We start from the raw sequence: 25,355 nt of genomic DNA on the forward strand, positions 1-25,355 counted from the left end.
CATGTCTATCTTCTATATAGAAAAGATTGGAGATGTAGTATACAAAAGGCAGATAGAAAAGCAGTCGGGTCATTACTCGTATTGCCGTCATCATAAAAACAAGCGCTTGGGGTATCAAATGCATGCAGTCCGTAGAAGAGCTTACGAAAAAGGCGCAGCAGGCTGAGGTCCCGGTCCTGGACTCGGCCCTAATCCCACACCTTCCCGTCGGCCACGGACTAAAGCCCGGAGACACTGGCCCACCCCCTCCAGATCGCCCAGCAGCCCAACATGCCCGCGCTCGCTCTTGACCAGCCCGTCCTTGATGATCCGGTACCCCGGGGGCAGCATCGCCGCCGAGGCGAGACAGACGCCGTCGCCAGCCGCGAAGGCCAGATCATCGTAGGCATCCTGCCGCTTGATCTGCTCGGGCGACCAGACGCGCGCGCCGTAGACGGTAGGGACGGACTTGCCGTAGAGGACTGCAGCAGGCGGGTAGCGGTTCTCGGCCTGGTGGGCGGGATTGAAGGCGAGTTCCTGCTTGAAGCGCTTGACTTCGGCGAGGGTGCGCTCGAGGTACGCGATGGCCTTGGCGCGGGGGATGGTGGAGGTTGTTGCGAGCTTCGTGTGCGCTGCGGCGCCGCGGAGATTGGCGGTTGGGCCGACGAGGCCGTCGGCTGTTGGGGCCATGGCGGAGGCTTTGTTGGCGACGTCGGAGACGAGGTCAGTGGTGTAGGGGGCATTCTCGCGGTGGTGGGGGTGGTGGACGGCGCGGCCGTCGGTGCTGCGTCGGGTGGGTGTGTCGGTGATTTCATCGGCGGAACCGTTGTTGTTCTCTCTGCCGAGGACGGTGGTGAAGCGCTTGCGGATGCCGAGGTCGGGTAGGTTGTCTTTGAAGCCGCGGGTGGCTGTCAGCGGGGGCAGGGCGGGACTGATGCAGGGCGAGAGGCGGTATTCGTCCCAATTGTCGACGGAGAAGAAATCGACGCGGTATTCTTCCTTGGTGCGCTTGTCGATGAAGCAGCGGCCGTCCTCGGGGAGGAGAGCGAAACTTGTCCGGAAGGTGAAGTTCACTTGCGCGGTGAGCACGCGGGTGCTCAGGAGGACCTCGTCCCCGTTGCGCAGGGGCCCGAGGATGTTGACGCAGTGTTGTGGGACGCCGGCGTAGAGGACGCCGGCGAAGAGCTCGGGCCGTTGGTTGACAGCATGGCGCGTAATCAGACCACCCAGGCTGTGGGCAACGACATACGCTCCCCTTTTCTCCAGTGGCACGTCAGGTGCGTTCGACGGGAGACCTTCCAGGAACTTGATCAGTCTTTTCGAAAGTAGGTGCGGGCTTAGTCGCCAATCGTAGCCGTAGTTCCAGACGCGGAGCTTTCCATTGACGGCGTTGTCGCACTTTTGCAGTCGCTTCATCAGCCGGCGGCAGATGTCAACGGGCCCGACATGCGACAACACGCCCGAGGGGATGATCGTTTCCTCCATCCGCTCTTCGTCCTCCGGGTCCAAGCCGACTTCGAGATCGACCTTGCGAAGATTGAGTCCCACTTTCATCGGAACCCACAGCTGGCGATGGGGTGGTTTGGCTGAGCGCAGAACAGAGCCCCGGTAGCCTCCTAAGATGACCACGTCGCCGGTCAACTCGGACAGGGCTTCGGCCAGGATGGGATGCGTCGAGGCTGAATTATTGCGTGGAGATTGCTCACGCGAACGCGAGGCCTTTTCTCTGAGAATCTCTCGATGGGACTGCGGTTCCGCAGCCTGTGGGACCGCTTTTCGATGGGTGGCATCGCTGAGAAATGGCTTGTATCCCCACTCGCTGCGGAGATCCTGAAGGTGCAAGGCGGGCATGCTCAGCAGCCGGCTACTGGAGTCTTGGAGACTGTCTTTGATGGCCTTGAAACGACTGTTGACCTGGGAATGAATATGTTCGTACCGAGGCGCCTGGTCCAGGGACGACGCAGTGGACGACGCTCTCAGGTACAAGGATTGATCCGATGAGGATCGTCTGAGCGAGGCTGCGTTCCCGGAGAAAGTACTTGGTTTGCGTGTAAATGAATGCTTCGCGGCCGCCATCCCGTTCAATGGTCTCAATTCCGGAATCGGCTCCTCGGCAGCAGGCGCATGCGCGTGGGGGGTGGAGCACGACCGCCGCCTCTGCTGTTCCGCGGCCGCTTGTGCCTGTTCCAGAGCCAGTCCGGACGTAATAGGTTTCACCGTCTGGCTGCGAGTTCGGTTATGCATGGTATTTGACCGAAAGGGCAGCGATGACCGTTTCGCCAGGAAACCCAGGTCCGGCAAAAACTTCCTCAACCGCAGGTTGGATATAGCATCTCCAGACCAGGCCCGAGGACGCGGTAGTCCATTCTTCAGGATCGACCTGGTGAAGCTGGTCCGTTGACCGTCTTTCGCCGGGGCGACAGTGCTCTGTTGCCCCTCGTTCCGGGCCAGGACAGCACGGTCCTGGAGACCAGCTTCCTCTGGCGGATGCGCATGGGATTCCGGAGCATGCGGCAGCGACTCCGGCTCCGAAGTGATCTCAGAAAGGAAGAGACCGTCGGAGTCCGGGACATTGTCAGGAATGGCATCAAAATACTGGCCATTGCGCTCCATGATCCGCGATTTCTCCTCCGCAGGCGTCATACGGGCCTTCATGCGACTCTGCGTTGGGCCGATACTGACGCCAACCATCTCGTCGGCTTCATCTTCCTTGGCCGCGTCGACGGACTGGTAGCCGAGCTCATCGCTGTCGGAATTGGACTGGAGGATCGGAGAGTGATCCTCCAGGCTGGAAGTTGCGTCCACAAGTGCATTGACCTGATCATGGCCTTCCGGCCTGACCAGCGAATGCGGCATGATGTCGGAGTTGAGGTTGCTGGTGGTGGTGGTGGTGGCGGATGACTGTCCATGCGGGAGTAACGAGGTGATGATGAACAGGAACGACAATAGAAGACAGATAATGGTGATTTATAAATAAGCGCACTAGCACCACCAATTTACATGTGAAAGACTAAGGTAGATAGTCTAAAGAGTGGAGATGGAAATGTCTGAGCTGGGATGAGGCGATGAAGCTCTAGCTTGTCGTAGTCGTATTCGTATCTGTCTCGAGAATCGCAGGAGGAAGAAGTTGCGTCACTTGAAGATGGTAATAGGAGGAGGAAATTCCCTGAAGATCTTCTCTTCCCGTCTCGATAATACTAAAAATGATTCATGATCCTTTCATAATCTTGTTATCCAACTGCAGTTTCGGTTGCATTCATTCATCTTGTTTTTTTTGCTTCTTTTATCGCGGTTCCACTGGAATTGCACAGCCTCCGGAGCTCCCGGAAGACACTGAACAGTTGTGGATGGAATTATTGAAGGAGGATGGTGATTCGCCGATTAGCAGAAGCTGGAGAATGCTTGAATCGACCTTGACCCAGTTAGCCCCTGATTGTTGCGATGCTGTGTTCCATGGTGTTGTGCATTGGTTCGATAGGTATCTATTTGTTGTTGCTGCTCTCCAATCTCTTCATGAAGAGTTCCGTTTGGGCACGTCAGAGAAGGATGACTCTCTAATAATCCGAAGACAAGATTAAATAAATCAATTTCTCTTTAACTTGGACCTGGCTATATCTTGCCACCATTCTAATACGTTTTGGACATACGAATACATCGCTATGACACAAGATATCACATTCACATTCATCGCCACAGCAAAATGACTGTACGGTGTAAGGGATGGAGTGCAATTCGATCACAATCTCATGTAGTCTTTGCAAGGGGAAAAAAACCGTGGTATCATCAAGCATAAAGAGTAGATATAGACTGCCTAACGGGCCTCCCTCTGACCAGAAAGCGTTCCTGAGCGGATCTCCTGCTCGCCCCTATTCGCTATGGCCTCGTTCTTCGCGGCGCCTGCTTCATGGCCGAATGCCTTGTCAACAGCTGCAGTCATTGCCCCCCGCAACGACTCCCCAGCACCCTGTTAAAGCCCTGGTTAGTACTCGTCTCCGCGGATCAAAGAACGTAGCCGATCGACTTACGTGGATGCCAGCAATGGCTGATTTCACCCCCCGGCCAATCTCCTCGCCCTTGGCTGCTGATCGGCCCTGTGCGTCCGCAGTATAGTGCTTGTTTTCTGTGCTGGGAGCATATTCAGCTCGGTAGTCCTGCTTATCGTAGCTGCTGGATCCCGGGGCGGGCTGGTGGCCCACTCCGCCCGCCGTCGCGTATCCGGACCCAGTCGCGGGGTTGTACCTCGATACATTGGGGTCATAGCGTGAGCGATTGTCTTCCACTCCAGGCGTTCCGACGGAGGTGGTTGAGGAGCCCTGCCTGACACCCGCACCTGCTCCAGAGGTATCGGTAGGATTGCGGGAGGCGCCTGTACCCGTCTCGTTGGTCGTCTTGGTGGTTGTGTTACCGGTCTGGCTGTCGACACGGGGATCAAGCTTGTTCATGACTGAGGAGCTGTGAGGACCCGCGTTGGAGCTGTTCGGGTTGTTGTAGCTCTGTGTAGCGCCTGGGTGGACATTGCCGGAGGCGGCCGTGCCGGGGGCGTACTGGGCGCGGTTGTTCAAGTCGCTATCGACGCGGGGATCGAGAGTGTTGGCGACGTTGGAGGTATGCGGTCCGGCTGACTGGGAGGCAGGTCCAGTAAACGGGTCGGTGGTGCTAGCTGCAGTGTTGACGTTGGTTCCAATAGGGGTGGTGGAATTGGGGTCTTGGTTGTAGCCCCCGGTGGAGGACTGGTAAGGTGTTTGGGTGGTACTCATGTTGTAGATCGGATTTTATCTGTTGGTATGATATCAGACAGTACGCGATTATTCAGAGTTCGGATTGCAAGTCCATCGAATACCACGGCAGATGTTCTTATACGTTGCCCAAGTTTGATGCTCAGCGCTCTCGACATCATCGCCATTCGCCTTGATCGGTGACGTCAGGCTGACCCCATATACTCTCGGCAGACCACATGCTGTGTGAATGAGTTCCCGAGTGGTACTCGGTCGATCATAGGCTGTCTAAGATAAAGAACTTGTTCAATTCAATGCGAGGCCAGTCCAACCTCTTTGAACTGGAATTGAGGGTCGTACAATTGCCCAGTAACTGTTCCTCTCTCGTTCCCCAAAGAAAAGAGAAAAAACCCTTATCGATAAGACAGGATGCATAAATATGCATAAATACGTCATGAATTACATAAACCAAGATATGCAATGCACAAGTCTGCGACGCCATTTATGCCCTCCCCAGTTCTTGCAATGAGCCAGTGACTCTATGAATTTCTCGACTGCTTCTAGGACCAGAGATAAGTCCGCTAATCGGCGAGCCAAACTCTGTCTCTCGATTAGCTCCCTGGACCGTCGTGGGTATGACTGACAAGTGAAGAACGGAGTCACGGACTGATAACTGAATGCAGAATATCGGCCGTGCCGAGGCAGTTTCGCTGCAAGTTCAAGGATACTTGCGAAAAAAGTAGACAGATAACCGAAAGCCTATATGTGAAGCATCGCTCCATCTTTCACTGCACGGTTTCCATTCCTGCATCGCATTTCCATCGATTTTTTTCATATTTGGCCGCAGCAGATATATAACCAAAATGCCTATCTCAAACCGACAGCTCATCTACGCCAACACGCCGTCCCCGGCCATCGACCCCTCCCTGACCAATGGAACCTTCAAGCTCAACACGACCTCCCTCCCCGACCAGATCCCCAATGACAAAGTCCTCGTGCGCGTGCACTACCTCTCGCTCGACCCGGCCATGCGCCAGTGGCTCACAGCAAAACGGTCGTACATTGCTCCCGTTGAGCGCGGCAGCGTCATGCGCGGCCAGAGCATCGCACAGGTGATCGCGGTCGGAAGCGGATTACAATCCCAATACACGGTCGGCGACTGGGTCGTCGCTTACTCCGGCTGGCAGGAATATTGTCTGCTGGGGCCCAAGGAGGCCCAGAAGGTGGCCGTCCCTCCCGGCTGCCAGCCCACCGATGCCATGTCGGTGCTGGGCATGACGGGGTTGACGGCCTACTTTGGCATGATCGAGATCGGACAGCCGAAGCCCGGCGACACCGTCGTTGTGTCTGGTGCGGCCGGCGCGACCGGCATGGTCGCCGGGCAGATCGCCAAGGTCAAGGGAGCCAAGCGGGTTGTCGGCATTGCGGGCAGTGCTGACAAGTGCGAGTTCCTGGTCAAGGAGCTTGGGTTCGATGCGGCGATCAACTACAAGGATAAGGGCTGGAAGAAGCAGTTGAAGGAGGCGACGCCGGAGTATATCGATGTATATTTTGACAACGTCGGAGGAGAAATCCTCGATGCTTGCCTGGCGCGGGCCCAGAAAGACTCTCGGTTCGTGATCTGCGGTGCGATCAGCCAGTACAACTCGGCCAAGCCCCAGGGGCCTGCAAGCTTCATGAACGTCATTGTAAGTGTCCTGCTAGGCATGTGATCGCCGATCGATCGCTGACAGTGTATTGCAGTCGCAACGGATCACAATGAAAGGTTTCATCGTGTTCGACTTTGCGAAAAAGTATGACATTGCCTTGAAGGATCTCTCGACATGGTTAACCCAGGGGAAGATCAAGCGCAAGGAGCATATCATCCGAGGGGGACTGGAGGCGGCGCCTCAGGGCCTAGTGAGTCTTTACGAAGGTGCCAACACCGGCAAGATGATGGTTGAGGTGGCACCTGTTAGCGAGGCTATTGGAGCCAAGGCCAAGCTGTAAGATCTACATAAGTGATGCAAAGCTTGGTACAAAATATCTATAGCGTGGATTAATCCTGCCATGACGTGAAAGAGCGTATAAAAGAACTTAATACAAAGGTAGAAGAGGGAGTGCATCTTGGATTGGAACCTTGCGTTGATATTCGGTGATACCACGGTAGAGCAGGTACACAGACAACGGCAACAAATGAAGCGTCTTGTCTGGAAAAATAACATTTTGAGATCGGTCGGACCGATACAGGAGATCAGTCTGGTCGACTTCGTGGCTATCACCGACATAATGCTTCTACCAATGCATACTCTGGGTCGACGTCATGGTGATGAACCACACAACACTGTGGGGAGTGAATCCTGTCTGGACACTCGCAAATCTTGCCTGACATGCCGCAATTGTTCATCCATGACGATCGAGAGGAGAGCAATGGCTTTTATGCACTCCAGAAATCCTGTTTTCCGTTTGCAAACGGCCGACTGTTGCAGTGATGATGTGCCCAATTGCTCCCCTGCGAGCTGTCTCTCGCCAGATACTTCGACCACGTATCTACCACCGGGCTGTATATAGTGGAAGCTGCTTGTCTTCGTTACAGAGTTATCCTGGCCATTTCCCTTCAACTCCGTACCGACCTTTTACTGCTACGTCGCACCGATCTGTTTCCGAACAAGTCAGAATGGAGGCCCAGAGTAGTAACCAGACCTTCAAGCTCGACCATCTCTTCAATGTCAAGGGAAAGGGTATGTGGACAGTCGTTCTTCTTAATACCAAAGACCAACGGTACTAACCTGGACAGTGGCTTTGATCACCGGCGGAGGCTCCGGCATCGGTCTGATGGCCACTCAAGCCCTCGCAGTCAACGGCGCCAAAGTCTACATCACCGGACGCACGGGCGAGAAGCTGGACCGCGTCGTCGAGCTATATGGAAAGAACATTCCCGGCGAAATCATCCCCATCACCGCGGACATCACAGACAAAAAGTCAATCGAGAAGCTCGTGCAAGAGATCTCCTCGCGCGAAACGCATCTCTCCATCCTGATCAACAACGCCGGAATCTCCAGCCACTCGCAGACAGTGGAGCACGAGGAGCCCGCCGAGCTGCGGAAGAGCCTGTTTGACGACCCGGCCTCCCAGCCCGAGGAATGGGAGAACGTGTTCCGGACAAACGTGACGCAGCTGTTCTTCACCACCACGGCGTTCCTGCCGCTGCTGGCCAAGGGGTCCGAGCAGGAGCACGGCTGGTCCAGCACGGTAATCAACATCTCGTCGATCTCGGGGATTGTCAAGATCTCGCAGCATCATTTTGCGTACAATGCATCCAAGGCGGCGGCGATCCATCTGTCCAAGATGCTGGCGCATGAGATTAGCTCGTCCAAACTGAAGATCCGCGTAAATAATATCGCCCCGGGGGTGTTTCCCAGTGAGATGACTGCGGGGGAGAGCGATGAGAAGCAGAAGAGCTTTATCCCCAGGGAGAAGTACGAGCAGAAGGTGCCGGCGGGCCGGCCGGGCAAGGACGAGGATATGGCGAGTGCGGTGCTCTTCACGGCCACGAACCAGTATCTCAATGGGCAGACGATCGTGGTCGACGGCGGCTACGTCTTGGCTGCAGGCACTGTCTAATGACTGAGATGCAATGAATATGTAGCATAGCCATAATCTCGTTACAACGAAGAATGACACATCCTGATCAGTGTCTGGACCCGCCATGACTATCTAGTAGAATTACAACCCCATATTTCCAGCCCGACAAACCGTCACCGCATACATCCATTCAGACCGGAGCACCTGCGACGCCGTGATGCGCCGCCTCGGATTTGGATCCAGCATCGCATACACCACGTTGCGGCAGCGTTCCTATCGCTCAAATTAGCGTCCGTTTCCCCCTCGCACTGCGGATGTCACAAAAAGCCGGCACATACCTCTCCCAGCCCTTCAATAGGCGCGTACCCTTCCTCCCCCTGCCGCCCAACAAGATACTCCCGGTACCATCCGTCCTCCTCCTCGCTCGCCATGCGCCATGGCAGCCGCCGACACCGCATGGCCATATAGACCAGCCCCGCAGCCCAGATATCGCCCGCCCGCGGGTCGAACCTCCGAACCTCGCACAGCTCCTCCGGCGCAATGTAGGGTATCGTCCCGAGGAGTTTCCTGGGTGGGGAGTATGAGGAGACCACCCCGCCTTCGGCCTCGGCATCGGAGTCGGAGGCATCACTACGGGGCAGACACACCGCGCTCCCAAAGTCAGCCAATTTCACCGCCCCGTGGACGGTGAGGAGGATATTCTCCGGTTTGAGATCGCGGTGTGCGATGCCGCGGTCGTGGAGGTAAGTGATTGCGCGCATGATCTGCTTGAAGAAGCAGTTGATATCGCAGAGCGTGAGCGTGGCGCCAGCTGTCGCGATGAGGGTGCAGAGGTCGCCGGCGGCGCAGTACTCGGTTACCAGGCAGAGCTCGCCGCGGTCGTTAAGGAGGGAGTCGATGGTGCGGAGGATGTTGGGGTGGGAGAGGGAGGAGGAGAGGGATTGCTCGAAGCGGTGGTGGGTTATGATGGCTGGGCTGGAGGAGCGGCGGAAGACCTTGACCACGTGGAGTTGTTTGGGGGATGTACCTGTAGGACTGGTTGTGGGTTTGCGGGCGTATAGACGCACGGAGCTGAACGAGCCATAATGAAGGATCTCGATGCAGGTGCCGTACTTTTGGGCTAGCGAGGAGGGTGGTGGGGATAGTGATGGTGATGGTGACGCGGAGATGCTGGAGTAGACGGAGGAAGAAGACAGCAGTAGTGGCCGTTGTTCCGGACTGCAGGAGTTCTTGGGCGCCCAGCAGCGGATAAAGATGTCGGGAAGCTTCAGCCCCTCGAAGATGTTGTAGGTCTCCCTGGGTTCTTGGGATACCAAGTCATGGTAGTGATGGTTGGCATGGCCGTGGCTGGGGTTCGGCCTGGGTATGGGCGACATGACTGTTCCTGAGTGTATAACATGGACCTCCACACATCGTGATACCTCCGAGAAGCGTGTATTTATAGCTCAAAAGACAAACAGCAGCGCCATCCATCTATATTAGCGTGCTAGAGTCCAATCAAGGGATGAGCGGGAGGAGAAGGCAGGATTACCTCTGTAGTATCGACTGTTGTACAGCCGTCGTTCCACAGGAAATACCTCAGAAAGCTCAAAATGGCGGATCATATGCGCATAGTCCTGGTACTTGACGTGGCTTGGCTACATACATCTGCAGATCCATTGGCAGATGATGAACCGTTGAAATCGCTCATTCCCCCTTGCTTTTGCCCGTTTGCAAGTCATGGTGGTCTCCCACCACGATCTGTGCGACTCTCAAATATGAGTTGTCTGCTGCATGATGGTACCATGATGGTACTACTAGCTGTGTCCCTGTCTTGCCTGTCAAGTACCGGGTATAATAACAGCTTGATGCCCCATGAGCGTCTGGTCCGGAGCCAGCCATCTGCTCACCACTGACTTTACTTATCAATCGCAACGATCAACGCTGTGCTTCAGTCCGCCCGTTTTCCAACTCGCTTGACAAATCGACGATGAACTAGTGTCCCTCGTTAGCTGTCCCACACAGGCAGCAACCAACCGAGCTCTATGGACAGGAACTACCAAGCGCGTCTCGTTGTCTGCTTAACAGGCGGAGGCCGAAAAGGGTGGAATGAACCATTGTAGGGAACAGTTGCAATCAGCTCATGGCTACTTTGGAGTCAGTCAGTGAGAAAATCTCACCGAAGTGGGAAGAATCTCTTACGTGCTGTTTCAATCTGCGATTTGCTCAAAAAAAAGACTCATGACAGAAGACGTGGCGGGAAGCTGGTTAGTGTTCCGCTGAGGCATTTTGCGGACGAAAGAGAATCGAGAGGACACACGGTTGCAAGTGACAGTTGCAATTCTCGCGTCCTTCTCACGATATCGGTCTACTTGTTACTCAACTTACCCTACTGTGGATTATGCACTAAGCTCGTCTTTCTAGAGAGAATTCCAGATGTCAGTGTGGCGCTCCTGTTAGCGCACGTACCGAGCTTAATTAGAACAGCCTTGAGATGATGGTGGCTTGCGGCTATCATGCTGAGGGATTAATCCTGGCCAGGAAACACTCTTTTACTGATGGAGATCAGAGCAGTGGTTTTCCAATTGCGATCCCAAATCTGTGGAGACTATAGTATCTATTCACCGAAAGCACATGGAAGTGGTCCAGTATCTGTGGAGGAGAAAATTCCCTCACTGATCCCTCTGACCATCAGTCGCTCTATCTCACTCTCTCCATGGCCGATTCCATCCCAATTCCAGTCTGTTCTACGAGGAATCGGTTCTACCTGTCGACACGAATTGATGCTACCGATGTTCTCACTAGATCATCGACCTTGGACCGTTTCAGCTATGGTTCAGTTACTCCGTACAGCAAGGGATACAGCTCTCCATCCTCCCCCAAGCCCCCATCGTCTCTCTATGCCTTGTCCTCTTCCGTCTTGTCATCGTTTAACCGGTACACTGGCTCATTCATCGCGTGCCGGACTTCTGATCTCATAATTTCTTTTTGCCCCCACAGGTTTATCCCTCAAGCAGACTGTTTAGTGCCTGTGGTGACCGAAATCCTTTGTCATGGCTCCCCCCAGTTGATCAAAATCTCGCATCTTAGCATCTGATATTACCAGTTCGTGTCCTGTTATCCGTCCTGGGTTAGTAGATATGCTGGTTTTACGCATATAAGACAGCCATTATGCCTGCTCCATGGCCTCCTTCATCCTTTCACCTTCCTCTATCTTTCCGTACCTCCAGAGCCTCTGCCATACATAATTAGACCGCAGGTCCGAGTGTTCAGTCTCATACACTCTTGAACACCCTTGAAATTGCTGCTCTTGGCATGGCTCAATCTCCTGCTTCCTCCGAACCTTTGAAACAGGATTTCAAATTGGGAGTTGATAACCCTAACGAGCCCCCTGATGGTCGAACGGGTCGTGCAACCCGCATCCAATTCGATGGTGATGTACCACCGGAAGAGGGAAGTGGAGGAATCTACCACTCTCGACTTAGTCGGCATCGTTCTCTGAGCCGAGACACCATTCGGAGCTCTCACGATGCCTCCCAGAGCAACAAGGCCGCCGGGATACCGATCGAGTTCAGGACCCTCTCGTTTCAAATCTCCGAGTCCCAGAACGCTACCGAAGCGGCCATCAAAGCAAGGCAGGGCAAGGACAATAAGCCCGATCAAGATTACTTCGAAAGCTTGGACTATCACATCCTGCAGCCCGACAGACTCTTCCAGCAACTCAACGTGGACCCCCGGTCTGGTCTCAGCTCGTCTGCTGCCACCTCTCGACTGCAGCGGGACGGGAAAAATGTCATCGCTCATCATAGCGAGAACTACCTGAAGAAAATCTTTTTCTATGTCTTTGGTGGCTTCTGCTCCGTTCTATGGATCGGTGTCATCATCTTCTTCATTTGTTGGAAACCCCTCAGCAACCCACCATCCGTTCCGAATCTTGCCATGGCCATCCTCGTCCTCATCGTGATTTTTCTGCAAGCAAGCTTCTCTGCATTTCAAGACTGGTCAACGAAACATGTCATGAACTCGATCCTCAACCTGCTCCCATCTGAAGCCCTTGTTGTGCGAGACGGGAAGCAAATCCGCGTGCCATCCACAGACCTTGTCGCCGGCGACATTGTCCATGTCTCCATTGGCAATAAGATCCCCGCGGACATGCGTCTCTTCCAGACATCTGGAGACGTCCGCTTCGACCGTTCCATTCTCACCGGAGAGTCGGACGAGATCGAAGGTGCCATCGACGTGACTGACGACAACTTCTTGGAGACCCGTAATATCGCTTTCATGGGCACGAGTGTCACCAACGGCAATGCGGTTGGTGTAGTGGTACTGACTGGCAGTCGTTCTGTTATGGGCCGCATCGCCAAAATGACCACTGGCGTCAAGGAAAAACCGACATTGATCCAGAAAGAGATTACTCGTTTTGTGACCATCATTATCTGCCTCACCGTCACACTGGTTCTGATCATCCTCTTCACCTGGGTTGGTTGGTTGCGTGTGGAACATTACCAGTTCATGAACGTGGTCTCGATGCTGAACAACGTAATGGGATGTGTCGTTGCGTTCATCCCTGAAGGTATGCCTGTTGGAGTGGCACTAACTCTGATGATGATAGCCACGCGGATGAAGAAGAACAACATATTGCCAAAGGGACTTGCAACAGTAGAGACCCTGGGCTGTGTCAACGTCATCTGCTCAGACAAGACGGGCACACTGACCCAGAACAAGATGTTTGTCAGGTCCCTCGGCCTGACCGATCAAGAGCTCCACATAGAGAAGCTGCTTGGAGATCAGGGAGGCTCGGCCGAGCGGCCCGAAGCGCTGAGCATCCTTCTTCGGGGCTCGTTCCTGTGCAATGACGCCTCTTTTGACCCGGCGACAGTTGGACTGCCAGTGAATGACCGAGAGGTGACGGGCAATGCCACCGATGCCGCCGTCCTACGGTTCGTCGAGCTCGCCCAGCCCAACGGTCTTTCTCAGTATGCGCAGTACGAGAGAGTCCACCAGATTCCGTTCAACTCGAAGAACAAGTGGATGCTTACCATGCACAAGGATCCCCAGCGCAACAGCAGCTATCTCACCTATGTCAAGGGCGCACCGGATGTTCTTCTACCACGGTGCACATCGTACTACTCCGGCCTTGAGAGCAGAATCAAACCCATGGACGAAAACGCCCGGAGAATGCTCTCGGACTTCCAAGCGTCCCTGTCCAGGCGCGCAGAACGTGTCATTGTGCTCTGCCAACGGTACTACACCCCAAGTGCCGCAGTGGGATCAAACGACTTCAACGACGAGGTCTTGGCCCACGGTGTCCACGACCTGACCGTGATTGGCATTTTTGGCATCGTCGATCTGCCCCGACCTGAGACCGCGCGGACCATTGCGGCCTGCCGCCGTGCAGGCATCCGCTTCTTCATGGTGACAGGCGATTTTGGCCTGACGGCGGCTGCCATTGCCCGGGACGTGGGCATCTTCACTGGTACCGCGGAGCCAGACACGGTCGACGACCTGCGGCTATCCACCAGCGACGACGAAAACGAGAAGCAATCTCTCCGCTCTCGACGCAGTCTCCTCATCAACGGCCCAAGCATTTCCTCCCTCAGCGACGAGCAGTGGGACGCCGTCTGCCAATACGAAGAGATCGTCTTCGCCCGAACCTCGCCCGAACAAAAATACCGCATCGTCGAGGAGTTCAAGGCGCGCAACAACGTCGTCGCGGTGACCGGCGACGGCGTCAACGACGCTCCCGCACTGCGCACTGCGAATGTCGGCATCGCCGTCGTCTCCGGCAGCGACGTCGCCATTGAGGCAGCCGACCTCGTCCTGCTCGACAAGTTCGACTCCATCGTTGACGCGATCCGCCTCGGCCGCCTCGTCTTCCAGAATCTGCAAAAGGTCATCGCCTACCTGCTCCCCGCAGGCAGCTGGTCCGAGATCTGGCCGGTGCTGATGAACGTCTTCTTCGGGGTCCCGCTGCCTCTCAGCTCCTTCCTCATGATCATCATCTGCGTCTTCACGGACCTCTTCCTCTCCCTCTCCCTCATCATGGAAAAGGAAGAATTCGACCTCCTCAGCCTCCCGCCCCGCAACCATAAGAAAGACCACCTCATCAACCTCAAGATCTACGCCCAGTCCTACCTCTTCATCGGCGTCATGGAAACATTCATCGCCCACTCCATGTTCTTCCTGTACATGTACAAGAAAGCCGGCATCCCCTTCCACGCCCTCATCTTCGCCTTCGAGTCCTACTCCGACGGCTTCTACGGCTACTCCGCCGAGCAGCTCGCCCACTTCAACAACGTCGGCCAGGGCGTCTACTTCGTCACCCTCGTCATGCTCCAATGGGGCAACATCCTTTCCGTCCGCAACAAGCGCCTCTCCATCCTCACCGCGGACCCGGTCCGCAAGCAGCGCCGCAACCCCTGGCTGCCCCTCGCCATGCTTGTCTCCCTCGTCATCGCCATTTTTGTTACCGAGGTTCCGGGCTTCCATACCCTGTTCGGCACCGCCCCCGTCCCCATTGAGTTCTGGTTCATCCCGTTGCCCTTGGCCCTGGGCATTCTGTTCATGGATGAGTTGAGGAAGCTGCTTGTTCGCGCGTTCCCGAGGGGCATTATTGCGAAGATTTCGTGGTGATTGGACAGGACTTGGAAGAATACTTTGCACATACGTCTTTCGCTAGCCAAGTGCAGTCCCAATATATAACGACTCATTGAATGACATTTATAGACTTTTCTTCGAGAAATCCAATGATTCAGCAAGGACTACTTTTCATAGAAGTGGTGTGTCATTAACGACGGACAACACATTCAAGAACACTAAGTGTAGGGAAAAAGAGAGTTGCACGAGTAAAGCCTGCCATCACTGCGATGCATAGTCACACCCAAGTGCAACTGCTCATTGCCGACTGCAACCGCTGCTATCTAGCCAACTACTCTTGAGACCTCAGAAGTAACGCTAAGACACGGCCAACATGCTGTCCACAAGGAGAACTATGATTAAGTTGTGGTTTGCCAGAACCACTGTGTGAATATATCCAACGAAGGAGAAGAAGAGAAGAAAGAAGCTGTACAACGAACGATTGCTGATACACGGATTGGCCAAGGTCAAATCCCATCGACAGTTGCGCCTAATCCCGCACCTTACCCGCCTCTCGGACCTCATTCATGAACCCATCTTCGTTCCCTGCGGTGGTGAGTATCCAGTAATCACCAGCCACGGCGTTGAGGGACTGAGAACCACCGAAACCAGTCATAGGGGCAGCCGGAGCGCTGTGACGCGCGGCGGGTTTGTTGCTTCCGGTGTGGTGAGGGCCCCATCCGAGAATGTCCTTCACAGCGGCACGACCCTGGTCGTCCGGCTGCGTAAATGCAAACAATTGCGGCTGCAAGCAACCGAGAATCGCGACTGCGGCGCGAATCAGAATACGATCTCCTTCAAACACCCAGCAGTCCCAGACGCGACTGACACGCTCCAAATCTAGCCCATTCGTAAGGAGAGAGCGGAACATCGGTTCCCAGATTTCCTCGTCGCTGAGACGCAGAGTCTCGTAGAGATGAGTTGCCAGGCGAGGGAACTTGTAGCGGAGCGTCGCAGACGCCAATGAATACGTACGACCGATGGCCCCGCGGTCCAGCGTGAGAAATGCGACAGGAAGAGGCCGGTTCAGGGCATTGGCCATGGCAAGGAAGGCGGAAGATGGCGATGGGAACTGAAGAACCAGAAGAGCGGCGATCGTCTGTAAACAAAGTTAGGAGAAATGAATCCAGATCAAGACTCTGGATGAGTCAGCTTACATGAAGACCACTGACGTATCCCACATCACTTCGATACATCGAGTATGCCTCAAGCACGTCGATCAAAGTATCGCGCAGTGGGCCGCCCAACTGGAAGAGTTTCAGGTCCGGAAACGCTTTCGACACGTCCGTCTCAATTGTATCGAACCATTCCTTCATCCGCTTATGACTTTCGCCCGCCTCGCCGTGAGATTTGGAGCGAACGTCTTTGGCCCTTTGCAAGGCCTTCTTGTATGTTTCTTCCGACAGGGATAGTTCATTGCCGATGGCGCGCTGCCAGATCGTGCCCCGATGACGGGGCGGCACACCGCGCCACCACAATTCCCGCGTACGGGTTTCACCGATAGCACGGTCCCAGTTGGGAAACACGTACTCATCCCATATACGCTTAAGAGCTTCCCGCGTATTATCCTTTTCGCATTTGGCCGAAGCGGCTTTGGCAGCTCTGCGCTTGTCTATAGGGGTCAATAACGAGTACCGCTAAATGCCGAAACTGGAGGAATGGACTAACCTGCTTCGCGCGCCATTGCCATCATTTTCTTGTATTCCCTCAAATGCCTCTTCTCTTCCTTTTGGTCCTTTGGGGGAAGCCAGCTAGGCCGCGTACGCGTTAGGACCTTTTCCTTCTCCTTGCTGATGGGCAACGGATCGATCATGATATTGCACTTTTGCAGAGGAGGCAGTTCAATTGTGGCTTTGGAGTCGCGTTTCGATTCGGAGCTGGATCGTAGCGAGGAGATCCCGTTCTGGAGGTTCTCTGCACGTTTGCGATCGCGTTCGTCGGCATGATATTCCAGAGCTTGAGTGATGATCTTCGCCTCCTCCGAAAGATCCGACAACATTGTGTTGTATGAGTAAATGCGGGGATTGCGAGGTGAAATCTGTCCACGCTCAGGACCAGCGGAGCTTGAGCGCACCATCTGTCGGCCCGGCCGAGATCCCCGCGGGGATTTCGCACCCGTAGAAGACAAAACAGACATGTCCGAGACAGAATGCGACAGCGGAAGCGGGCGTGGGCCTGGACTTCGGCCATCTGGACTGGTTCCTCGGGAGGAGGCGCGATCCTGCAACGGGCGCGGAGAAATAGGGACGTTCCACAAACTCGTATCATCCGGCAGCTCCTCATCGGAGTCATGGTATTCCTCCTCCAGCTCTTTGAGGGATTTGCGGCTTCGCTGCCACGAGCTCTTCCGATTGAGTGGGGGTCGGCCGTGGACGGGCGACACAGCCAGGGTCTGAGCGGATGGAGATGAACCCAGATTAGAGGCCATTCGGAGCGGGGAATTCGACCTTGAACGATGGGGTGCGGAAGATTGGATCGGTAGCGTATGAGTACTGCTCACACTTCGTTGGTTGCCCGACCCGATCTTGGTGCTGCTGTGCTTCGGTTTCGTCAACGCGCCATTGGCATGGCCCTTGAGCGATGGATGCGGAGTCCTGGTGGGTTTGACATTGGACGTCAAGTCGCGAGTCGTAGTTGTCGGAGTTTTGGGCTGCAATCTGGCCGTCGTCGAGCGAACCATGACCCCCGACTTTCCATAAACAGCAGTAACACCATCCATGTAAGGCATCTCCGGGTCATCCTCCAGACCGATTTCTTCGAAATTGGAAATGTCAGCGAGAATACCGTCGGGACCGGACAGCTGCGAAGAGGACCGGAAGGACGAAGATTTAGAGGACTTGGATCCCGACAGTTCGGGAGGGGAATTGGGCGTCGTGCAAATGGTCGTCATCTCATATACCGAATTGTTCGAACTGATGTACGGACGTAGCAAGAGCTAGGTCGGACGCAAGACGCAAGTCAAAGTAAAGAAAGAAAGAAAGAAAGAAAGAAAGAAATTGCCGAATCCGAACGTGGTAACCAGCCCAAGCGAAGGCGGGAAAGATCAAAATGAAGCAGAAAAAACGGACGGCCGCAGAGGCTATCGATGTTGAGTTATATTCCCTGGTTCTGCAGTCACTTCTGAAACAAGCCCAGCCGACAATGATTCTAGAACGACGGCAATATCCGGGGAACAAGGGCACCACCGAGAGAAGGGGGAGCAATTCAATAAGGGGATTATCAATTGCTCACGGAAGGGGATTGTATTATTGAGGAGGATCAGCTGAACGAGAGGTGAGTAGTTATTTCGATACGAAGATAAGAAAAGAGGTCTAACGAGGGATCGGAGAATTCAAGCGAAGGACGCGGAGATAGAGAAAGAAAAAAAGAAGGAAAAGAAATGGAAAAAAAAAGATAAAAGAAATGAGGCAAACGAAGGATGCTAAGAGATGCTATGATGAATGATGATGATGATGGTGGTGGTGGTGGTGATGGGGGATGGGATGGGGGAGGGGATAGACGAGACGGGAAATGAAGGAGATGCGCCTCTTAGGGGAGAAGCGGAAAACAGTCTAGCCTCCTCCTTCCTTCGCAAGTCACATACCGCAAACAGGGTGCCTGAGTCGTGAGGCCGATGGTCACTAGCACCAGGAAATCTTGAATCCGGGTCTGGCCTATTGCAAACAGCACGAAAAACCGGCAATAGGGGCCTAAATGGTTGATCCTTGACTTTTTCAGAACACAATTTACTACAGAGTATCCATCCATTGCAGTGAATGGGCTACTAGTACGGAGAAGGTTAGAAAATGGCCAAAGTGGCCTCCTCTGTACAGAGGGAGTATCCTCCCACGTTTCAGCTTTCATTATTATCAACGGCACTAGCCAAGGACTAAGGGAGCCAAGTGATACCTTATACACACGCACTTCAGACAATTCCCCATAGCAAGAAGACAATGCCATCATTACAGCCACCAAGGTTAAAGATTCTGTCTCCGTAGAATGCAAGCTGGATAAATGAGTCTCCTCCCACTGCTTGTTGACATTTTACTCTTCTCAGCGACTACAGCATACCTCTCAGGAGTACCTGGAAGTACGGGATTTGCCTCCCCCTTATTGATGTGTACATTGCGCCAGTCATGTTCCATTATTTGCAGCCCACTTCAGGTTTTCCGTGGTATGTGAGCTTGGAACGAACCATGGAGTAGTTCGCAAGAGAACCAAGGCATTGACTGTATATCCGTCCGCTATTTCCGCTGGTCATTTGTTGTTGGCTGTTGCGCATCAACAAAAAAGCAAAAAGAGAGCCACGAGCACTCAATTCAGTGTAGATAGTCGCCCAACTACTCCCGGGCCAAAGTTACTTTGTTGTCTAAGTCTAATTGGCGCTGTTTCTTGATTTGTGCTCTTGTTTGCCGTGGCGAATAATTAATATTGAGCTCGATTACATCATTTTCCTCGAATTATGACCAGTTGCAGACCGCATCCAAAGGGGATCCCAACTTACCTGCGGAACCAGCAAGGGGATCCCCAATAATGACCTGCAGAATCAAACCATGGTAAAATAGCCAGTTACTCAGAACCGCCAACTGGCAAACACAGAGTTGCCATTTCGAACAACTTCAGCCAGCCGAGCGGCTTTTCCATCGGATTGCGGCCGCGCTGCTTTCCACACCTGCTCCAACCACCGCAGTACCTTTGCGTACTTGGTCTGTTTCCGGCCTAGGACAAACCGGAACGCTGCTGCAGCGAGGTACCGGACCTGTTGCTGCTGTACGAGGCACATATATGGCGAACAAGAATCCCTCGACTTGAGCTCCCGTCGGGCGCGCATCATGCGATGAGCGAGTTCGATCAGATCCCGGATGACTCGGATTACCACCTCTGGAGTGGGATGCGCCCGATGAGGCAGAGCCTTCATGTATCGGTACATCTTCATCGCCGAGGTCACCAGATTTGCGTACAGATTCCAGAGCACCACGGTGAGCGAGTTGTGCTTCGTATCTAGGTACATCGGATGCATCTGGAGCTTGAATGACGAGAGAACTTTCCTGTGAAGAGAACGACCGGGGGCTCGTGTGAACTCTACGGTGAGCGAGCTGGAGATTGTGCCCGCGGCCGAGTCCGTCCCCTCGAGGATACGGTCTTGGTCCCTGTATATCTCCAAAGTCCGGGTGTCGATCAGACTTCCGCAGTAAGGGAACAAGTGACTGCCCTCAAGCCGAGGGATTTGTACCCCGTCTACCATTGCTGAGAAATTGACAAGGCTCTTGGCTGGATTGATGGAAATCCCGTACTTGGGTTGTCCCTTAAGCATCACCTGCAGAAAACGCATCGCCAAGTTCGAGTTGATCGTGATAAGCAGAAAATCATCCACTAAACGCAGGAGAACGGCTTCACTGGGATCCAGAAAACTTAGAGATTCCCGCTCCATTTGAGCATAGAACAAGTTGCACAGAACGCTAGATAGTATCGATCCCTGAGGGATACCGTTCCGCTGGCGGAAATACTTCCTCCCAACCTTCACCAAGTTGTAGCGAATGTGCTCATCAAGTAGGTCCAGTAGATAGTCGCCGGAATACTCCTTGTGAGCCGGCGTATCGACGAAGACGGTGTTTCTCCTATGGCTGATGCCACCATCGGTAATGGCATCCGTCAGAGCCTGCGCTTTCGACACCGGCGCTGCTCTGCCAACGTATTTGCGTAGAGCCTTGCTCTGCTGGGACTCTTGAACTGGCCACATGCTGCTGAACTCGTCTGGCGGCCGAACTTCGACATGTTTTCCGATCTGGTAGCCTTCTTCGGAAAACAGGCTCTCAACCAGAGGGATAAGCTCCTTTTGAGGAATAGTATCAAAGCAAGACTGAATATCAAGCTTGACAAAATAGAGTCGTTTCCGTCGATCACTCGAGTGACTCTGAGACAGACGCTCTTTGAAGCTCTTGAGACGAGTGTGTATTTCGCCGACAAAAGACAGGGTCGAACCCAGACTCGCAGGGTTACGTGCCGTCTCATACTTCAAGACATTGAATATCGGTGTCATGGTCGAATTGATGCTCGGCCCCAGGAACGGAGCCTTGCCAGCCCATCCTGGCTGGAGATTTCGTCGTCGAAGGTTCAGAATCGGCCGGACGCCTGTTGTCTTTGGCAAAAGCCTCAGAGAGCTATAGCCCAGGGATCTTCCACACAACCTCCGCTCAGCATCAGCTCGTTTCATCTCTTCAAAAAGAGTCGTCTTGAAGGTTGCCAATGGCTGTAGAGTTAAGTGGCGCCACACGTCATGTCGAAAGTAGAATAGCTGGTTGCGGTAGATTTGTGATTCGGTGACATAGAAGTTGGAACGAATCAAAGGTATCAAGATGGAATCAAATATGTAGTAGATGAACTCGTGGAGAAGCTCCGTCCGTTTGTGCAGGTCGGATAAGGAAAGCTTCCTCCCCGGTAGAGACTCTTGATGCTGGTGACGTGAATAGTCAAGCCATGGTATACTGGTGATCTAAATCATGTCAGCAGCCTTTGGAATCGATGTCAAGTGTAGACAAACCTTGATTCCTTTGCAAACCTCGTGAAGACTCAAACTCTCAAACCTTCGCATGCGGATGAATCTATCAACATGGCTAAATATGATCTCTTGGTTGCTTTTCTGATACTGGCCAATCCCGTAAAACTGTGGAGGGATCAATTTTCGCAGTACGGCCCGGCAGAATGCCGATACAGACGAAGAAGGCGTGGCATAGTCCATCAGATTCTGTTTCGGTTCTGGGACTAGGCACTTGGTAGTCCCATCTTCTGTATCGTGGGTCGAATACCTTATCTTTGGACTTTCTTTGGGGCCCACATCTCTGGCTGCATGTTGCTCAGCGCCTCGTGGTTGAGTTACCAGCCGATCCGACGGCGTACGAGGTTCCTCGCCCGTCGACCCTTCCTGAGAATTGGTATGACTGAGTTTCCAAGGCCAAACATCCTGAGTTATCAGCACAAGCACCTGCTTCGCGGAAACATTGACATACATCAGCCGGACAGTAGTAGTCCAAGAGTTTCACGTATGGACAACGCCTGTTTCGATTCTGCAGCTGCTGCACCAATTCAACCGCCTTTCCGCGCAGCCGCTTCGGTATTTCGACAAGATCCTTATGCTTTTCGAAATGATTCATGAATCCGGGACCAATGCGTTGGCGGCGTTTGCGTTTCTGCTCGTCCATCTGCGCTATCTCGGTCTCTCTGGAGAAGTAATCTTTGAATGGCATGACGGTTTCACGACTATCAGTGACAGAGGTGAAAACGTTGTGGAGACCATATTGTCTAGGGAAGATATACTTCAGTATGTGCACCGTCTCAGACAATGAGTCTGATCGAGGGTAGCGATTCAGTACGTCTGAAGCTCGTTAGTTTCGGAAATATTAAGTATCTCTAGTACCTACGAAGACGTGTCAAGCCAAAATGCACGTCGCCTTTCGAGTTAAGCACCGGTTTCGCATAGAGCATGCGCCGTCGAAAAAAGACAATACTGTTCGGCTTGTGTACAACCTCTTGGCGTACACTTTTTCTGTGTTGGGGCCCAGAGCAAAATCCGCCGGTGTTGTTCGCTGTCTTAATGGAAGCTCCACTAAGATCAGAAACTTCCTGAGGCAGTTGTCTTTTGACTGGTTCCAGGCTCGAAAGTGGAAGACCTGTTCGTCACGTCATCTCTGAGTGCTCCTCTCAAAGGTACGGCTGGCTGGCAGGACTCACCACTAAGCTGGTAGTATATGCCTTTCCGATGGTCAATGGCTGTGAATATACCGCAATCGAGCAAGAGCCTCAGCATGATCTCTTCACCGTTGCCTCCCAGGAGAGCAAGGACGTTCGTCCACGGCGCGTGTTTTAGCGTCTCCACGTTTCTGTTGGGAAATCGCACCACGAGACCCGGGATGCTGCTTGTTGGAGCTGCAAGATTGTCCGTCATGCGTTCGGATGCACCCGCCCGTTGATAACCGTGAGCCAGCAAGTGCTGAGGTCTGTGATACGAAAAACCATTGCGATTAAAGAGTGAGGTTATGACAAAGTCAACGATCTGCGCTGTGGTCAGCATCTACGGGTTTAAAGAAGACAGCCATGGTCGAGTGCTCCATGCGTGCTGAATGCCCCAAAGGCTATACCGACGCGGTTTGAAGGAAATAAGGTGTCTCTCATAGCTTACCTCTGACTGTGAACATGGTGGCCCAGTATCCGTACTGGTGAGCTCCGACCTGCATTGAGACTGGGTTTGGGAGTAAGCGGCAAAGTCTCGCCGTCGCTCTTGAGTCACTGTGGGCGAGGTTTCGTTCAGCACTCCCACAAGGGTGGTATCGAGAACACTGGCAAGGTCTTGGACCTGCCTGTCTCCAGGGCTGTCATCACCCTCGCGTTGAGTGAGCGGATCACTCCGTATCGACGCGATCCTCCTCCGGCGTGACTTGGACGTTACGGGGATCTGTTGTAGGAGGTACTGCCTCAGAGTCACAACTTGGCGGTAGTACAGGGAGATGACAGGATGAGAATGTCCATCTTTCTCATTTCTGGCTGAAGCTCCGTGGTTTCTGGAACCGCTGGAGGCGCTGATGATGCGTCTCAGGGCTGAGTTGTCGGCTGCACAGCCATCTTTGACGGGCCTTTTTCTTTTTTGACCCATAGCAACTCTCAGATAGTCAACTACAAGCCATCTACAGTGGTGAGTTGAGTCCTCGGGAGACGCGACCGGAAACGCGTCAACGCGACGACAGAAAGACAATGCCTACGTCAGGTGATACAGCCGAACAAATCAGCTGAAGTACTTAAGTAACCAATTCTTACGCGAGAATGAAGATAAAGCGAAGATGAATAAGTTGCAATACTTTTCAGGGAAATACTTATCACGGCTGTTGTTCATACAGTTACACGGTGAGTGATGCTTCCATCTGGGACGAAACTAGCTTGGGGACGTTCGGTCTTTGATTTCGGAGCAAACCCCACTGAAAGAGGAGCCGGCCTTGCAGGGCTCGGGGTTTAAGGGCAGACTAGGTATTCTTGCCCAAAAATGACTCAATAGATCAAGCATGCCTGAAGTTGGTTGCCTCACACCAGTCGCGCAATTAACGCAAGGTAGAGATGAATCACACAAAAGTCAAAAACGCCCCGAGAGCAGATGCAGAATGCAATCTCCGGCGGCCCGACGGGAAGTTAGAAATACACAGTCCGCCTTGGATGTGTAGTTGTGATACCTCGTCGCTTTCTCCATAAGTTAGGTCCCTAGTTCTACGAATCTTTGATACTTCACTTCATGAAAACAGCAAGCCAGATATGCCTTAATAACAGCATCGGTAGCCATGAAATTAAGATGGCCACTTACGTATGTGTTGGTCGGGTGCAATAGGGAGTAACCACGGTCGACGAGGTGAGATCATCATTGCAATCAGTAAGTGGCTCAGGCTGCAATCTCGCACAGACAAGGATGAAAAATCGAGCCAGATCCCTGGAACGATGGTGGTCTAGAAAAGTCGCAGACTCGCAGCACTAACCGATTCTCGGATTAGGATGGTTGTAAATAGTTGCGTCTCCACCCTCCATCACTCTAGCCCTCATAATTTGCTGCTGAAGTTTCCGAGACGGCAATGAAACCCTGGTACGGACGACGGCCCCTGGACAGAGTGGAAATAATAGACCATCCGTACCTGAAACCACAAATGTTGATAACGTCGGAGGCTTGAGGACAAAACAAGCCACATTCTCAGCTGCAAGGGCATTGTTATTTAACTAGTTTTGGGTAGGGATAACAGGGCAAGCGGTGTAATTAGGGAATGAGACAAAAGGGGAAGGCACCCGATAAGGCAGTCATGTACAACAAAGCAAGCAAAGGATGCTTGAGAATTGTCCAGTAAGGATGTTACACGACAATGGACATGGGACCTAGGTACCTAAGGTAGTTTAGACTACCCACTATAGGTAGGTCTATCTGAATAATTCACAGGCCGTGACAGCCTATGGACAACACAAGGGCTTGGTTAGACAGTTGACAGTTGACAGTTGACAGATGCAGATGCAGGCTAACTTATATCAATGAAGTGAAGTAATCATGATGATCAGAGGCACCGGCTCTCAGGCTTCTCAAAGTAATCGGCGCAAGCTTCTGCTGGTGACCAGGTACCAATCATTGCTTCTACGCTCTAAGCGGCTCGAAGATCGCGAGGCGGTGCGATGATAATTCACTAGAATAGCCAGCTGGATCACTGATCCCTGATAATGGTACAGAGTACAGAGTTGGGTCTTCCCATTCATAAGTAAAGGGAGTTTCTCGCTCTACTCCGTAGATCAGCCATTGTAAAATTGCTAAGGTAAACATGACGAAAAACTGGAGTTCCTCTGTACTAGATATCCCAGAAGCTAGGACTAGGTATGCTACTTGCTACTTTTTCTATGACGACCATCTTAGCCTGTAAATCTGTGTGGAAATCAACTCCGTCACAGTTGGCCAGGAACAGAAAGAAAGGAGCAAAGTTCTTCCATCAAAGG

At 53.3% G+C, this 25,355-nt stretch overlaps 9 protein-coding genes across 9 annotated transcripts; 4 read left to right on the forward strand and 5 right to left on the reverse strand.

Annotated features, from left to right (window-relative positions):
* Positions 1–141: 141 nt before the first annotated feature.
* On the reverse strand, positions 142–2,835 carry AFUA_7G04510 (uncharacterized protein; the record flags this gene model as incomplete). The annotated part of the gene is made up of 1 exon (XM_743966.1): positions 142–2,835. The coding sequence occupies one exon, from the start codon at positions 2,833–2,835 to the stop codon at positions 142–144; it is 2,694 nt and encodes an 897-aa protein (XP_749059.1).
* A 955-nt stretch (positions 2,836–3,790) lies between these two features.
* dprC lies at positions 3,791–4,736 on the reverse strand (the record flags this gene model as incomplete). The annotated part of the gene is made up of 2 exons (XM_743965.1): positions 3,791–3,943; positions 4,005–4,736. 2 exons carry the CDS (start codon positions 4,734–4,736, stop codon positions 3,791–3,793), a joined length of 885 nt encoding a protein of 294 aa, XP_749058.1.
* A 476-nt stretch (positions 4,737–5,212) lies between these two features.
* Positions 5,213–6,875, forward strand: AFUA_7G04530 (MDR family NADP-dependent oxidoreductase). The gene is made up of 3 exons (XM_077805187.1): positions 5,213–5,323; positions 5,378–6,382; positions 6,438–6,875. The coding sequence occupies exons 2-3, from the start codon at positions 5,558–5,560 to the stop codon at positions 6,681–6,683; spliced, it is 1,071 nt and encodes a 356-aa protein (XP_077661315.1). The 5' UTR covers positions 5,213–5,323; positions 5,378–5,557; the 3' UTR covers positions 6,684–6,875.
* Positions 6,876–6,910: 35 nt separating this feature from the next.
* AFUA_7G04540 (SDR family NAD(P)-dependent oxidoreductase) lies at positions 6,911–8,297 on the forward strand (the record flags this gene model as incomplete). Its single annotated transcript, XM_743963.2, has 2 exons — positions 6,911–7,414; positions 7,471–8,297. The coding sequence occupies exons 1-2, from the start codon at positions 7,165–7,167 to the stop codon at positions 8,295–8,297; spliced, it is 1,077 nt and encodes a 358-aa protein (XP_749056.1). The 5' UTR covers positions 6,911–7,164.
* A 102-nt stretch (positions 8,298–8,399) lies between these two features.
* On the reverse strand, positions 8,400–10,254 carry AFUA_7G04550 (serine/threonine-protein kinase; the record flags this gene model as incomplete). The annotated part of the gene is made up of 2 exons (XM_743962.2): positions 8,597–10,254; positions 8,400–8,531 (listed from the first exon to the last, which is right to left on the reverse strand). The coding sequence occupies exons 1-2, from the start codon at positions 9,632–9,634 to the stop codon at positions 8,400–8,402; spliced, it is 1,170 nt and encodes a 389-aa protein (XP_749055.1). The 5' UTR covers positions 9,635–10,254.
* A 699-nt stretch (positions 10,255–10,953) lies between these two features.
* On the forward strand, positions 10,954–11,485 carry AFUA_7G04560 (uncharacterized protein; the record flags this gene model as incomplete). Its single annotated transcript, XM_743961.1, has 2 exons — positions 10,954–11,195; positions 11,404–11,485. The coding sequence occupies 2 exons, from the start codon at positions 10,954–10,956 to the stop codon at positions 11,483–11,485; spliced, it is 324 nt and encodes a 107-aa protein (XP_749054.1).
* Positions 11,486–11,552: 67 nt separating this feature from the next.
* Positions 11,553–14,870, forward strand: AFUA_7G04570 (cation-translocating P-type ATPase; the record flags this gene model as incomplete). The annotated part of the gene is made up of 1 exon (XM_743960.1): positions 11,553–14,870. The coding sequence occupies one exon, from the start codon at positions 11,553–11,555 to the stop codon at positions 14,868–14,870; it is 3,318 nt and encodes a 1,105-aa protein (XP_749053.1).
* A 493-nt stretch (positions 14,871–15,363) lies between these two features.
* Positions 15,364–17,763, reverse strand: AFUA_7G04580 (putative TBC domain protein; the record flags this gene model as incomplete). Its single annotated transcript, XM_743959.1, has 3 exons — positions 15,364–15,972; positions 16,031–16,485; positions 16,542–17,763. The coding sequence occupies 3 exons, from the start codon at positions 17,761–17,763 to the stop codon at positions 15,364–15,366; spliced, it is 2,286 nt and encodes a 761-aa protein (XP_749052.1).
* A 955-nt stretch (positions 17,764–18,718) lies between these two features.
* Positions 18,719–23,585, reverse strand: AFUA_7G04590 (telomerase reverse transcriptase). The gene is made up of 6 exons (XM_743958.3): positions 23,029–23,585; positions 22,581–22,902; positions 22,271–22,519; positions 21,860–22,224; positions 21,394–21,813; positions 18,719–21,345 (listed from the first exon to the last, which is right to left on the reverse strand). The coding sequence occupies exons 1-6, from the start codon at positions 23,497–23,499 to the stop codon at positions 19,426–19,428; spliced, it is 3,747 nt and encodes a 1,248-aa protein (XP_749051.2). The 5' UTR covers positions 23,500–23,585; the 3' UTR covers positions 18,719–19,425.
* Positions 23,586–25,355: the final 1,770 nt, after the last annotated feature.

Source organism: Aspergillus fumigatus, chromosome 7, assembly GCF_000002655.1.
Source record: "Aspergillus fumigatus Af293 chromosome 7, whole genome shotgun sequence".
Lineage (NCBI taxonomy): Eukaryota > Fungi > Ascomycota > Eurotiomycetes > Eurotiales > Aspergillaceae > Aspergillus > Aspergillus fumigatus.